This window comes from Pristis pectinata, chromosome 25 (genome assembly GCF_009764475.1).
Source record: "Pristis pectinata isolate sPriPec2 chromosome 25, sPriPec2.1.pri, whole genome shotgun sequence".
Taxonomy (NCBI): domain Eukaryota; kingdom Metazoa; phylum Chordata; class Chondrichthyes; order Rhinopristiformes; family Pristidae; genus Pristis; species Pristis pectinata.
The window spans coordinates 15430097-15443670 of record NC_067429.1 but is presented as its reverse complement, the minus strand read 5'-3'; the positions used below and the strand labels follow the sequence as shown (position 1 = coordinate 15443670).

The 13574-nt window shown below is 42.0% G+C and overlaps 1 protein-coding gene across 2 annotated transcripts in view; it reads right to left on the bottom strand.

The window, feature by feature from the left end:
* The window catches only part of LOC127582998 (protein HEG-like), a 69667-nt gene that overhangs the window by 20862 nt on the left and 35231 nt on the right, over positions 1-13574 (bottom strand). For both annotated transcript variants that reach the window (XM_052038674.1, XM_052038675.1), the window contains exons 3-5: positions 10856-10969; positions 3473-3582; positions 2373-2431 (exon numbers count right to left, since the gene is read on the bottom strand). In XM_052038674.1, the coding sequence (XP_051894634.1) occupies positions 2373-2431; positions 3473-3582; positions 10856-10969 (283 nt within the window). The remainder of the gene's footprint in view (positions 1-2372; positions 2432-3472; positions 3583-10855; positions 10970-13574) is intronic.

Genomic DNA, 13574 nt, shown 5'->3' with positions numbered 1-13574 from the left:
GTACCCCACCAATAACCTGGAGATCATCATTGACCAGAAAGTCAATGGGACCAGCCACATAAAAGTAGTGGCTTCAAGAGCAGGTCAGAAACTGGGTGTCCTCTGGTAAGTAACTCACCTCCTGATACCCCATCTACAAGGCTCATCATGAGATATGGAATGCTCTTTACTTCCCCAGATAAGTGTCACTCCAATAAGTCTCAAGAAACTTGACATCATCCAGGACAAAATAGTTATTTGATTGTAATCCATCCACCACTGTGCACATTCATTCCCTTCATCTTTGGCGCACTACCCGCAGCGTGTACCATCTACAAAACGCCCTGTGGTTATTTGCCCAGGCTACTCATACAGCAACTCCCAAACCCATGATCTCTACCACCAAGAAGAAAGAGGGCAGCAAGTACATGGAAACACCACCAACACCTGCAGGTTCCTCCCCAGTTCATACACCATTTCCACTTCGAAATATATCATTGGTCTTTCGTTGTTGTTGAGTCTAAATCCTGGATCTCCCTCCATGTCAGTACTTGAGGAGTACATTTACTAGAAGGACTGCAGCAGTTCAAGAAAGCAGCTAACCACCCCCCTTAAGGGCAATTAAGGATGAGCAATAAATGTTAGCCTTGCCAGAGATATACAGATACCAAAAAATGAATAAATACAATTATCTTGGCTTGGGCCAGGTTTAACATTCTCCCATAAACAATGTAACAGGACATTACCAATCTTTATAGTTATTCTGTAAATCCACACATTTCAGTCAACTTCTGGAAAAAACAAATTCCTTTTTGGAAAAAAAAATTCATTGGGGCCATGATGATATTGTACTGACTTAGATTTTATTATCAACATCACAGTGACAAAAAAAAAGGACACTAACTCAGAGAACCAAACCTCACCATTCAGTTTACATTACAAAGAGTAAGTGTGATGACTGATAACAGTATATTGGCCAATAAATGGGAGGCAGGGCAGGTCACATGACTGGGCACACAGCATCATTTATTGGACAGCAAGTGAAGTCAATTTACACAGAAAACAAATTATTGAAGGGCAGAGGAAATACAAATTATGGCAGAAACTACAGCACTTTCTCCAAGCTTTGGAAAGGGTACAGAAGGAGGTTTGCCAGGATGCCACCTGGATTGAAGGGTATGAGCTATAAGGGGAGATTGGACAAACTTGGGCTTTTTTCTCTGGAACATTGCAGGCTGTGGGGAGACCTCATAGAAGTTTATAACATTATGAGAGGGAAAGATAGGGTAGGGAGTCAGATTCTTTTTCTTAGGGTAGAAATGTCAAATACTGGAGGATATGCATTTAAGGTGAGATGGGGAATGTTTAAACAAACGCGTGGGGCAAGTTTTTTTTTGCCGAGTGGTAGGTGCCTAGAACAGGCTTCCAGGGCTAGTGGTGGAAGTAGATAGGATAGTGGCATTTAAGAGACTTTTAGATAGGCCCATGAATGTAGATGGATCACATGCAGGCAGAAGGGATAAGTTTAATGTGGCATCATGTTCCTCACAGACATTGTGGGCTAAAGCACCTTTTCCTGTGCTGTACTTTTCTACTTTCTATAAGTAAAGCTAGGCATTTTCTTCAGAATGATACAATCTCCAGAGGATTCTTTGCCTTAAAATGACTGGCTCAATTTCAATCTTCCTCACTTACAACAGTATGGCCACCAAGCATAAATTACCTCCACTCCAGTAGTGAACAATGTTGTCAAGATATGCAAACTGAAAATAAAAAGCCACCAGACACAAAAGGACTGTTCAGCTGGACGAGGGGTGACACAGCCACGTACAAGGAGGCTTCCACATACCAAGTAATTTAACAGACTAATCTGCCTTTTTAGCATGCAGGAATTGAAGCACAGGGAAAGGAACTGCAGTAAAAGGCCTGGGATTTCCCAAACCTCTTGCAGTGTGTAGAAGGACCAACAATTGGACAATTCCCATACACGTGTTTGCCCAGTGCATATAATGTCAGGTGGTCAATTCTTCCAGTGATAGGAAGTGAGCTCTTTAAATTTTCACACAATGGCCAGCATTCTCCATTTATTCACCGAGCACCTGTAAGGTACTGTGGCCCAGACTACTACTTGGCAGCCTGCAGGTTGGGCTGTAACAGGGTGGAGGCCTTCATGTTGAGACAACACAAACCCTTGGCAAACAGATGCAAATTTATATGCTGACTACAATACAACTGGGTGAAACACAGCTGATTTGTATAAACATGTCAAAGTGCATAGGAATAGTGCCTGGGCTAACAAAATATTGCATCATTCTTGACCCGTGCATTAAAGGGGAGCACAAGTTCAGAGTTACACAGCATTCTGAGTCTCTGGTTTAATAGTGGGTACTTACTCAAGCTTCCAAACAATAGATTTGTAGTAGTAAAGGTCATTTTTGAAGAATCTTTTCATCTAATCACAATACAAGGGGAAGAAAAAAAAAAGTTTCAGGAATCAATCTTTTCATCTCTAATTGACTCTGCAATATCATTTCATACCCCAAGAAAAATAGTCTTCACTGGTATTTGTTTTAAAGCAAAAAGTTCTGGATGTTACAATGCTCCACATGTTCAGTTGTACAACTGGTTGCAGTGGTGGGAAGAAAAAGAAAGAGCCAGAAGTTTCACGTAACAATCTTTAATTTGATTTTCCAAAAGGGGTGGTAAAGAACAATTAAAGTATGTGAATTTTCTAGCATACCCTACGGCTTTAAAAATCTGCTTTTTTTTTAAGCTGTGCACATATTATGTATGTGTATATATAGAAATACATAATATTATATTATAATATGCATTATGTTATTAATATAAATATACAGTATATGTAAAAATCCAAAGATTTCAGGCATCAGTTCTCTATCCCTCTCCTCCCATTCAGTTCAATCATGTCAAGAAAGCTTCCATTTGATTAGAAAACACTTGCATCACTGGGCAAGATCAATGGCAAACGTAGCAGGATATATCCCTCAGTGGAGTTTAACTAGCCTAGGTTGGGCTGACTTGTAGCAGCCTGAAATGCCAGATGCGATTTACTTGCTTTTCAAGTTCCTCATCCAGTCTGTAATTATGGACAAGTTATAGGTCATTAAGTATATTCAATCGGAGACAGAAGGATCAAGGAGTATCAGGAAATCAGAGGGACCAAAGATCCAATTACTTACTTAAAGGCAAAATAAACTCAAGAGGCTGTATAGCTGGTTCTCCTCCTACTTATGTGAATAATTGAGTCATAAGCAAGACTTCAACACACGCTTGTGTTTGGGGGGGGGGGGGGGGGGGGGGGGAAGAATCTTCCTCACTGTGATTAAACTTAAAAATTCCTTCTCAGGAGGGAAAAAACAATCCCCAACTGTATTCCAAGGTGGTTGGCTAATTGGCTGCACTGGTGTGTGGAACAGGTATGTGATCAAGTATTGACTAGATATGAAGAAACAAAGTAAAACCAGTACCTTACCTCATCCTCTATTTTGGTTGAAGTTTCTAAGAATGCCTTTGTATTAACTTCATTCATGCCGGGAGTAAAGGTGACATTTAATAAATGCAATATTCCAAGGAAACTTCTCACTGGAAGAGAAAGATGGAAATAAAACAGACCATCTCACTTGAAGCAGCAATTAGTACAAGGATTTAATACAGGACAAGTAAAAACCATGGGCAAACAGATTGCCTTCCTGTGCACTGGTTTGAACGCACGAGGGAAAAAATGAATATGGGCTGCAAATTCCTGTTATTGTCATTTTCACAATGCCAAGGAAAATAATCCAATACAAAAAAAACACACCAATAGAATGGAGAAGGAAGATGTTCCGCAGATAGATGTTGATAGTTAAACAAAAAAAAATGTCAGCTCTGGCATTTTTAACTCTGGTGTTTATGACGGAATATAGAAAGGCTGTGAGCAACCAGGCTTAAAGGGAATGGGCAAAATGTGTGCAGCTTAAGTGGAGACAGTAGAAATTAATATCAGTTGCTTGCATTAGATCTGCAATATGGCTGTACATTGTTCTCTCCTTTGTAAAATCAGTTTGATTGAAGTCAAAAGAACCCAATTTTGGAAGTGGAATACAATGTGTAGCTCCTACCACAGTTTAACTCAAGTGAATGAGGATAGTTTCTTGCCCAGGGAGTAACTTTGACAGTACAGATATTTCTCTGGTAAAATCAATACCTTAACCAGCACAAGCATATGTTTGAACTTCCTCTTAGGCAGTTGTTCAGGATAGAGGATGATGTACTTCAGCATATGTTTTGTGAGTTCTGAGGTGACCAGCGAAGACAATGTGGCAACTGCAGACTCTTCCACAGATGGGGCACATGGGGGTGCAGATGGGTTTGTCAGGTGGTCTGCTCCTTCTGCTGCTAACACAATGCCTGTCTGCTCCTGATGCGCAGCCTAGAGGTTCTCATGGCCAAATGCTCCTTCTCCACTTTGAGTAGTCATGGGCAAGAAGATTCTCAGGAATCAGTGACGATGTTGCATTTCTTCAAGGAAAAAACTTTCAGCACATCATTGAATCTTTTCTGCTGTCCACATAGTAATCTCTTCCCATGACAGAACTCAGAATAGTGTGTCTGTTTCAGGAGTCTGGTGTGGGGCATATGACTGACATAACAAGCAATCTGCTGGAGGAACTCAACGGGTCGAACAGCATCAACAGGATCCTGATGCTAGGTTTCCACCTGAAACATCGACACAGGGAGCCTAGTGACATGGTATCATGACAACTAACTTTCCCTCAATGTCAGCAAAACAAAAGACTTGGTCATTGACTTCAGGAAAGGGGGTGGTGGGGGGGGGGGGGGGGGCACGGGGTGGTGCACATGCTCCTGTTTACATGAAAAAGTGCTGAAGTCGAGAGTTAAGTTCCTAGGACTTAACATCACCAATAGCCTGTGCTGGTCAAATCATGTTGGCGCCATGGGCAAGAAACCTCACCAGGGCCCCTACTTCCTCAGGAGGCTGAAGGAATTTGGCATGTCCCCTTTGACCTTCAATCTTTAATCAATGCACCAAAGAAGGCATCCTGTCCAGATGCATCATGGTTTGGCATGCACAACTGCTCTGCCCGTGACTGCAAGGAACTGCAGAGTTGTGGACACAGCCCAGTGCATCACAGAAATCAGCCTCCCCTTCATGGACTTTCTACACCTCACTGCCTCAGTAAAGCAACCAACATAACCAAAGACCCCACCCACCCACCCTGGACATTCTCTCTTCTCCCCTCTCCCATCAGGCAGAAGATACAAGAAGTCTGAAAGTACATACCACCAGGCTCAAGGACAGCTTCTATCCCGCTATTATATGACTATTGAACGGTTCCCTCGTGCATCAAGATGGACTCTTGACCTCAATCTATGTTATGACCTTGCACCTTATTGTCTACCTGCACTGCACTTTCTCTGTAATTGTAATACTTTATTCTGCACTCTTATTGCTTTACCTTCTACTACCTTAATACACTATTGTAACAAATTGATCTGTATGAACAGTATGCAAAGACGAGTTTTTCACTGCACCTCAGTATATTGACAATAATAAACCAATTTACCTCCCACAGATGCTGCTCAACCCATTGAGTTCCTCCAGCAGATTGTTTGTTGAGACACAGATGCTGGAATCTGGAGCAATGTGACTGACATGGCCTGCCCAACAAAATCAACTAAATAACTTGGGCCCCAGTACCAGGGATTTTGACCGGTGAGAGGACACAGACTTCAGTTCACATGTCCTCCCAGTGAATTTGGAATAGTGTACATAAACAGTATTGGTGGTATACTTCCAATGCCTTGAGATGCCCGCTATAGATAGTCTAGCTTTCAGAAGCACATAGAAGGTCAAGGATCACTGCTACCTGGTAGATCATGAGTTTTGTACCAGGCCCAAGGTCCTGAACTTCAAATACCCTTTCGTTCAATTGACCAAAAGCTGCACTGGTGCATTGATGAGGAAATTCACCATCACTTTCAATGCCTGCTTCTGCCAAGAGATGGCTCGCGAGATATAGTAAAGAGGTCCAACTTTTCCAGGGTCACGCCAAGAACCTTTATCATCAGAGAGCAGTGTGATGCAACAGAAGCAGATTGGTGGAGCACTTTCATCTTGTGAATGTTGTGTAGAAGGTCCACCCTTTTATATTCTTCAGTGAAAGTGTCAACAATGCTTTCAGGTTTGGCCTCCAAGTGTGTACAAGCACAAGAATCATCTGCATACAGCAGCTTGACCAGAGATATTTGGGTAACCTTTGTTCTGGAATGTAGCCAATGAAAGTTAAACAGCTTCCCCTTCATTCTGAGGAAGAGCTCTACTCCCACAGGAGGTTTGACGGAGGTGAGATGCAACATTACAGCAAGAAAAACTGATAAAAGTATTGGGGTAACAATGCAGTCAAGTTTGATTGAGAATGGGTTCTGTTGTGGGCCAGTTGGTTAATATCACGGCTTGCATGCCTTGGTAGACTGAGCATAAAATGGAGACAAATTTGAGGATGGTGTTCCACAGTCCCCGAATGAGAAATGCCAAGAGAAGGTTCATTATATAAGGGAAATTGGGTTCAGAATATTCTGCTTTCTCTGCTACAGTGTTACTTTTGTGTGTATTTAATATTTTCCCATCTACTTTGTCAACTAATGCTTGCATTGGACAAGTTTGGGGAAAAATACTGTCTGAAAAGGCATCGGCGTGGTTAAAAAGGACTAGATATGATGACTGGTGCTGCATCCTACATCAGTATAATGAACATCACATCCACTTTGTGGATTCAGTCCATCCAATGAGTATATCGCACAGGTGATTTGGGCAGCAGCTTTTCAGTCACTGGGAGGATATGATTGCGGAGGACCCTGACTATGACCTTCCCTACAGCAGACAGCAGGAAGGCCCCCCATGATTACCATAATTGGACTTATCTCCTTTCTTGAAGGTGGTCACGATTAAGGCATCTGGAGATCCTCTGGAATATCCTCCGCTTCCCAGTGGCAGACGAGGCTGTGAATTTTTGACTTAACCTCTTCATAGGTGAATATTAGATTCCAGTGGGTATTCAATCTAGTCCCAAGAACGTTTTTGTTTTTGAGTTGTCATATGGCTTTCTCAACTTCTTGTGGATCAGAAGTGACAGCAAGGTTGATTTAGATAGGCTGCTGTGGGATGCAATCAAGGATACTCACATCATGAATAGAGTCACAGATGATGAGGTCTTCAAAAATGTTTCTTCCAGTGGACATTGATGGCCCCTCTATCCTGAACGAGATCACCCCCACTCCTGGCTCTCAGCAGGTGGGGCCTTGGGTGGGCCAAAGCTGGCTTTTACTTGTGAGTAGATAGCTTCTCAGGTCACCCCAAAGCATTTTACAGCCAACTAATTACCATTACAATGTGGGCAAATGCATCATCCAACCTGTTATGGGTATGTTAATTGAGCAATGAGGATTGGGCAGCACCCCAGGATTTTGCAACTCTAGATAAGGTTATGAAAACAAGGAGACAGACTCTTTTTAGGCAAAACTAAAAAACTTGAGAGGTGCCACCTTTCTTGCCAAATTGGAAGCATCCCCACCCGTGTTGTCAAGTCCATCGAGGACTTTGAACTCTCCAAATCTCTGCCTCAGTAAAGGTGGAATATCTACCACCACTTGTGTTTAAGGTATTAAAGGTCTATTCTTCCATCACTGATCTTGGCAGAATCAAAGCTGACCTCAGACAGTGTTATTCCTGAACTTGGTCCATGAACGCTTGTTTGTCAAGTGGAAAGGTGAATATATTAAATACACACAGAAGTGAAACTGTAGCACAAAGACAGAAGGCATTGGAAACACTCAGAAAAGAGAAATACAATTAATGGTTCAGGTCAAAGACTGTCAGAACCAGGAAGAACAGTAAAACAAGCTAGTTTTAAAGTTGGAGAGAAGGTTGGATGAGGAATAGATCAGGCAAAGGGAATTTCTGACAGGGGGAAACCAAGGTTGCCAGGGGTAGGGGTTGGGGCAAGTTGTGGATGTCCTCCAGTCGGTGGGTTCATGGGGCAATTAGAGGGTGATTATACAGGCCATTCCTGACTTACGGACACTATATACGAGCGAGCTCCTGAAATATTCTTAGATTCAAAAGTCCGACTGATACATACATTCATACCTATGAATGGCAGAACTCATTCTCCCTCTCCTTCCCATCCACCTAGTTTTAGAAATTGTTGATTTTTTTTTAAAAAGTCTTGTGCTTTTGATGGGATTCATTACAATACTGTGGAAAGCTGGTTACCATATCGAGTGATTTTTGCGTATTTTCTGAGTTACGGACAAAATCGACTTGTGGATGTCTGTAACAAACAGAACCTGTCTGTTAACCGGAGGTGGCCTGTTTGGAAGCATAAAAGTTGCAAAATGCAAGGCTGTGGGACACACTCAGTGGACTAGTTCCGGGCTCATGAAAAGAGGAGAGATGAGCCAATGTGACAGATGGATGACCTACAGCAGAACTGGTCAGTCCTTATTCAGATAGAGAAAGCACGTTACCTGAAGTGGCAGAATTCACAATCATGTCCAGAAGGCTGCAACATACCCAGATCGGAATACAAGGTTGTCGTTCCTCAAACTTTTGTTGAGCCTTGCTATTACAGTGCAGGAGGTGACAGGCAGATAGGTTGGATTGAGAGTGGATGGAGAATTAAAGTGGCGGGCAACAGGAAGCTCACGATCTCTCAAGTGAACTTAACACTGGTCTGTACTGAATAGTAATCCTGATCTGCATTCGATTATCCAGTGTAGAGAAGGCCACTCTAGATTGGAAGAGTGCGTGATATCCACTGCTTCACCTGGAAAGACTGTTTGGGTCCCTGGATGGTGCCAATGGAAAAGGTGAAAGGACTGCTGTGGCATCTCCTGTGGTTGCACAAAATTGTCGCTGTAAACAGAAGAGTAGTTGATGGGGATGGGAAAGCAGATCAGGAAGTCACAAAGGGAAGAGCCCTTCAAATGTTGGAAGGAGAAGGGAAGATGTGTCTGGCAGTGGAATTGTGAAGGATGATCTGTTGAATGTGGAGGCCAGTGAGGTGGAAGGTAAGGACTGGAGAAAATCTATCCTTACCCTATTCAGGAGTAGAGAAGATGTGAGTGAGAGAAATAGAGGAGATATAGTTAAGGAATCTGTCCAGTATAGTAGACAGAAAGCCACTGTGGGTGGGTGGGAGGGAGGGAGGAATTTCAGGAGATACCCATGTGGAACAACTCTTCATTGGTGCAAATACTACAGAGACACAGAAACTGGGAGAATGGAAGAGAGTTCTTATAGGAGGCAGAGTGGGACGAAGTATAGTAAAGATTACCATGCGAGTCTACAGGCTTGTAATGAATATCTCCTGACAAAGACAAAGGCAGATCCAGAAGAGGTGGCGGGGGAGGAAAAGAGTCAGACCTGGAGATGTGAAGGTGAGAGAAGGGTGGAAATTGGCAGCAGAAGTAATGACATTCGAGTTCTGTAGAGCGCAGGAAGCAGACTCAAAGCAGTTGTTGATGAACCAGAAAGAAAAAAAAGTTGAGGGAGGGACTCCAAGTTGGACCAAAACAAAGATCGTTCCATATATTCAGCAAAAAACTAACTTGGGTCCCTGCTACACCTTCAATCTGGAGAAAGTGGGTGGAGTTAATGGTGAAGTTGTTCAACGCGAGGACAAGTTCAGCCACATGAATGAGTGTGTTGGTGGAGAACTGGTCAGGCCTCTGTTCAAGGAAGAAGAGGAGGAACCTTCTACCTTCCGGATGTGGAATGGAGCTGTAGAGGGATTGTTTGTCTAAGGTAAAGATGAGCCAGTTGAGACCAGGGAACTGAAAACTATCAAAAGTTGCAGACAACAATCTGAAATGACACGGATGCAAGTCGGAAGGGTAGTGAACCAGGGAAGAGAGGATGGGATCAAGATCGGAAAGGATGAGTTCTGTGGGACAAGAGCAGACGGAAGCAATGGGTCTGCTCATATAGTCCTGCTTATGAACCTTTGTCAGAAGGTGGACATGTGCCATGAACAGCTGGGAGGTTGCAAGTCCAGAAGTTCTAGAAGGAAGATCTCCCAAGGAAAGGAGGTCAGTGACCATCTCGGAGACAATGGTCTGATTTTTGGTGGTGGGATCATGATCCAGTGGGAAATATGAAGATGCATCTGAGAGATGGGGGGTCAGTATGCCAGGCTACAACGTTACCCTCATCTGCAGGTTTAAAGGTGATAGCAGGCTTGATTCTTGCTGAGCATAGTGCCGCAAAACTGATTGCCAAGACGGACATCCTGAAACCCATTTCCCTTACTTTGTACTCCTTCTCTTGGTGTTTGTCATTCAACACCTGGCCAAGGGATAGGGGAAGACCAGTGTTGGAATCCCTTCAGCTCCCAACAGGACAGACACATGATGTATGTGATACCATCGCAAAACAGATGCAGTCAGAAAAGGTGGGAATGTGTAAGTTTCTCAGTCAACACCAATGAATCAATATGCCATGCAGAGCAACACATAATAATATGAAGGACCAAGCTTGTGGGTTTGTAGGTTTCTTTTAAAAAAGAATAGTGGACCATGATACAAGCAAGACATGAGCACAGGAGCTAATTACTGAACAACTCAAAAAAAAAATTCTACAAAATTACTGCAAGATTAAGTCTACTCCCAATGAGGTGAAATTTTAAGCTCTTTTCATCTTAAAATCTTCTTGTTTACCCACATCCAACTCCCAGCAAGTTTGCACGCAGTTGTAATGCCCTGTCAGGAATGGCTTCCCATGCAAGGTTAGAATATACATCAGGACATTTGTGCTTGCTTCATTACAGATCTACAGCAATGAATTTCTTTTTACCTGTTACACAGTTACTTTGCAGCATATATTGCCCAAGAGGACAGTGACAGGTATACGATTGATAAAGATCCACACATTTACTGCCGGGTGGACAGGTGGTAGATTGGCATTGAGCTAGAAACAAAGTAAACAGAAAATCAACACATTACTAAGAGGATAAATTGTGCAAGAAAACAGTCGCAGACACAGTATGTTTGAAATTCACTGAACAGAATCAAAAGCTTTGGATTAGAAAAGTAACAGTTTACATTCTTATATTAAAGGATTTGTTGGACGTAATAATAGAGCAGTTCATAATCTTTTGTGGATTTTAACAATGGATTTACCCATGTTCCAAACAAGTCGTCAACTGTAGTTCAGAGCTGATTGCAAAGTGGATAACAAGTGTAGCCAGCAATCTTGTTCAAGGTTGCAGAAAGTAGATGAATTGCAACACCGTCGTGGTCTCAAAAATGAAAAGTTATACTTTGAGCACTCCAAAATGAAAAGCTCAACAACTATTCTCTTCCTGTTCAGGTCAACTATTGCTGATCATACAAGAGGGAGATTTATTAAAATCTAAGAATACACACTTTTATTGTAAGCCCACATGAAGCTTTTCACCATGTCCAGAGCCAACTCTTGCTACAAAATGAGACTTCTGTATGTAATATTTTGCAAGAACAGTCTACCTGATTAACTGTTTGTTCAGTGTGGAACAGGAAGGAAAAGCTACAGAACAAAAAAAGATCAGAATTTATTGTTGGTGGTTCCACTTTACCCAATGGAAAGATAAATTACTCATCAGCCCAAAATAAAACTGCACCACTGAACAAGATGGAAAAGTGATGTAGTCAAATTTGTAAATAAACCAGTTGCCTATTTACACAACAAGGAATTTCACAACAGTAACCATCACATTTTCCACTGGGTACCGAGGAAGATCAGATTACAAAACAAAAATATTCATCATCCCTCTCATTCATGCATTGAATTTCTTAATATTGGCAAGGGCATTAAATTTAACATGAAATTTTAACTACTCTTTTCCTCCTGCTCTCAATTAAAGTGTCACCTGCCACTTACTCCTTTCCATCAAAGATACTAGATTTAAACTCATGCTGGAGTCTTTCACAACTACTGTTACCACCACAGCTCTCTCCATTTACACAATGCCTTTGACAAGCATCCTTTGAAACACTAGAAAGAAAAATTGATGCCAAGCCAAGTGGGCTGAATAAATAAACCCTTGATCAAAGAGGCAGATTTTAAGGAGCCTCAAAGTTCAATAAGAAGCAGAGAGATGAAAAGTTTAGGTAGGGAACTCCAGACTTTAAGTTCTTGGGTTTTGAAGGCATGGGCAACACAGTTTAGGCTCAGGGATAAGGAAGACTCCTTTAAAAAGTACAGGTGATATTTGGGGGTTATAGGATGGTAAGAGTCGAGACTTGGAGGTACTTGAAAACAAGAGGAGTTTTAAACTATTGCTACACCATGTGCCGGTACAGGTCTGCAAGTGAACAGATGAAGGGTGAACAGGACTGTGTGGTAGTTGGAACGTGGACAGCAGACTTTTGGTAGACTTGCTCTGTGGAAAGAAGATTGCTGGCCAGCACTGTGTTGGAATCCACAGAATTAAAGTTAAAAAAGCCTTACAGTTTTTAAAAGTATTCTTTTATTCCAGGTTGATCTCCACAATTAAGATCATCCCAACACAGAATAGTTGGAAACTGTGTTGGAACGATCAGGTAATGTATCAAAGAAATGTATGGGCGAGGCAAGGGGTGTTTCAGAGGTGGAAAGAGATCTTAGTGATGGCAGGGATAGTTGTTTGTTGTTGAAATGGGATTAAATATGACACCAGTACTATGAACAATCTGATTCAGTTTCAGACAGTTTCCAGGAAGGATGATGCAATTGAAGGCTGAGGAACTTTGTATGGGGACATAAGTAAATGGGTTCAGTGTTCAAATATTCAGGTGAATGATAATCTGACGAAACAGTCCAGCCAATTAGAGATGGGTCCAAGAGTACTAATGATTAGAGTAAATGTCATCAGCATGGATGTGAAACCTAGCACCTTCATTCCAAAGTGTTCTGTGTGTAGGTTTCATCTGGTAAAATGCTGATGAATCACCGCAGTTATCAGTGAAGTCTGCACTATGTAATTGCCACTCTGCATATCATAAACAAGGTCATTATGGCTGACAAAATGAAGGTCATAGGATGATAAACATTTAACTTTGAGAGCACCAACACCTGGCAATGGCAAATTATACTGACAATCAACTAAGTCCACAGAGAAAGTTCAGTTCTTCTTACCCAGGTTTATTTGCGAGATGCACAGCCTTCAACCTTGTTATTCTCAATGTTGTTAGATAAATGAGTATAAAAGCACGTTGTAAGGCTTAACAAGACAAAGGAATACACATTAGATGGTAGGAAGACGAAAAAAAGAGAGCAGAACAGAAAACTTTGAGTGAATGTCCACAGATCTCCAAAAGGTAGAAGGTAGTTCAGAAGGTGCACTTGCCTTTGTGGCTATGGCATGAACGCTCATTATAGTATACTTACTGTGCTGAACAGTGGTCTGGTCATCAGGAGAGAAGATACAGAGGAAATTCATGAGGATGTTGCCAGGCTGAAGAATTTTACTTTCAAGGAGAAGATGGCTGGGTTTGATTTTTTTTGGAACAAAAGGGCCTAAAGGAGATTAATTGGTGTTTACTTTCCTCCCCCC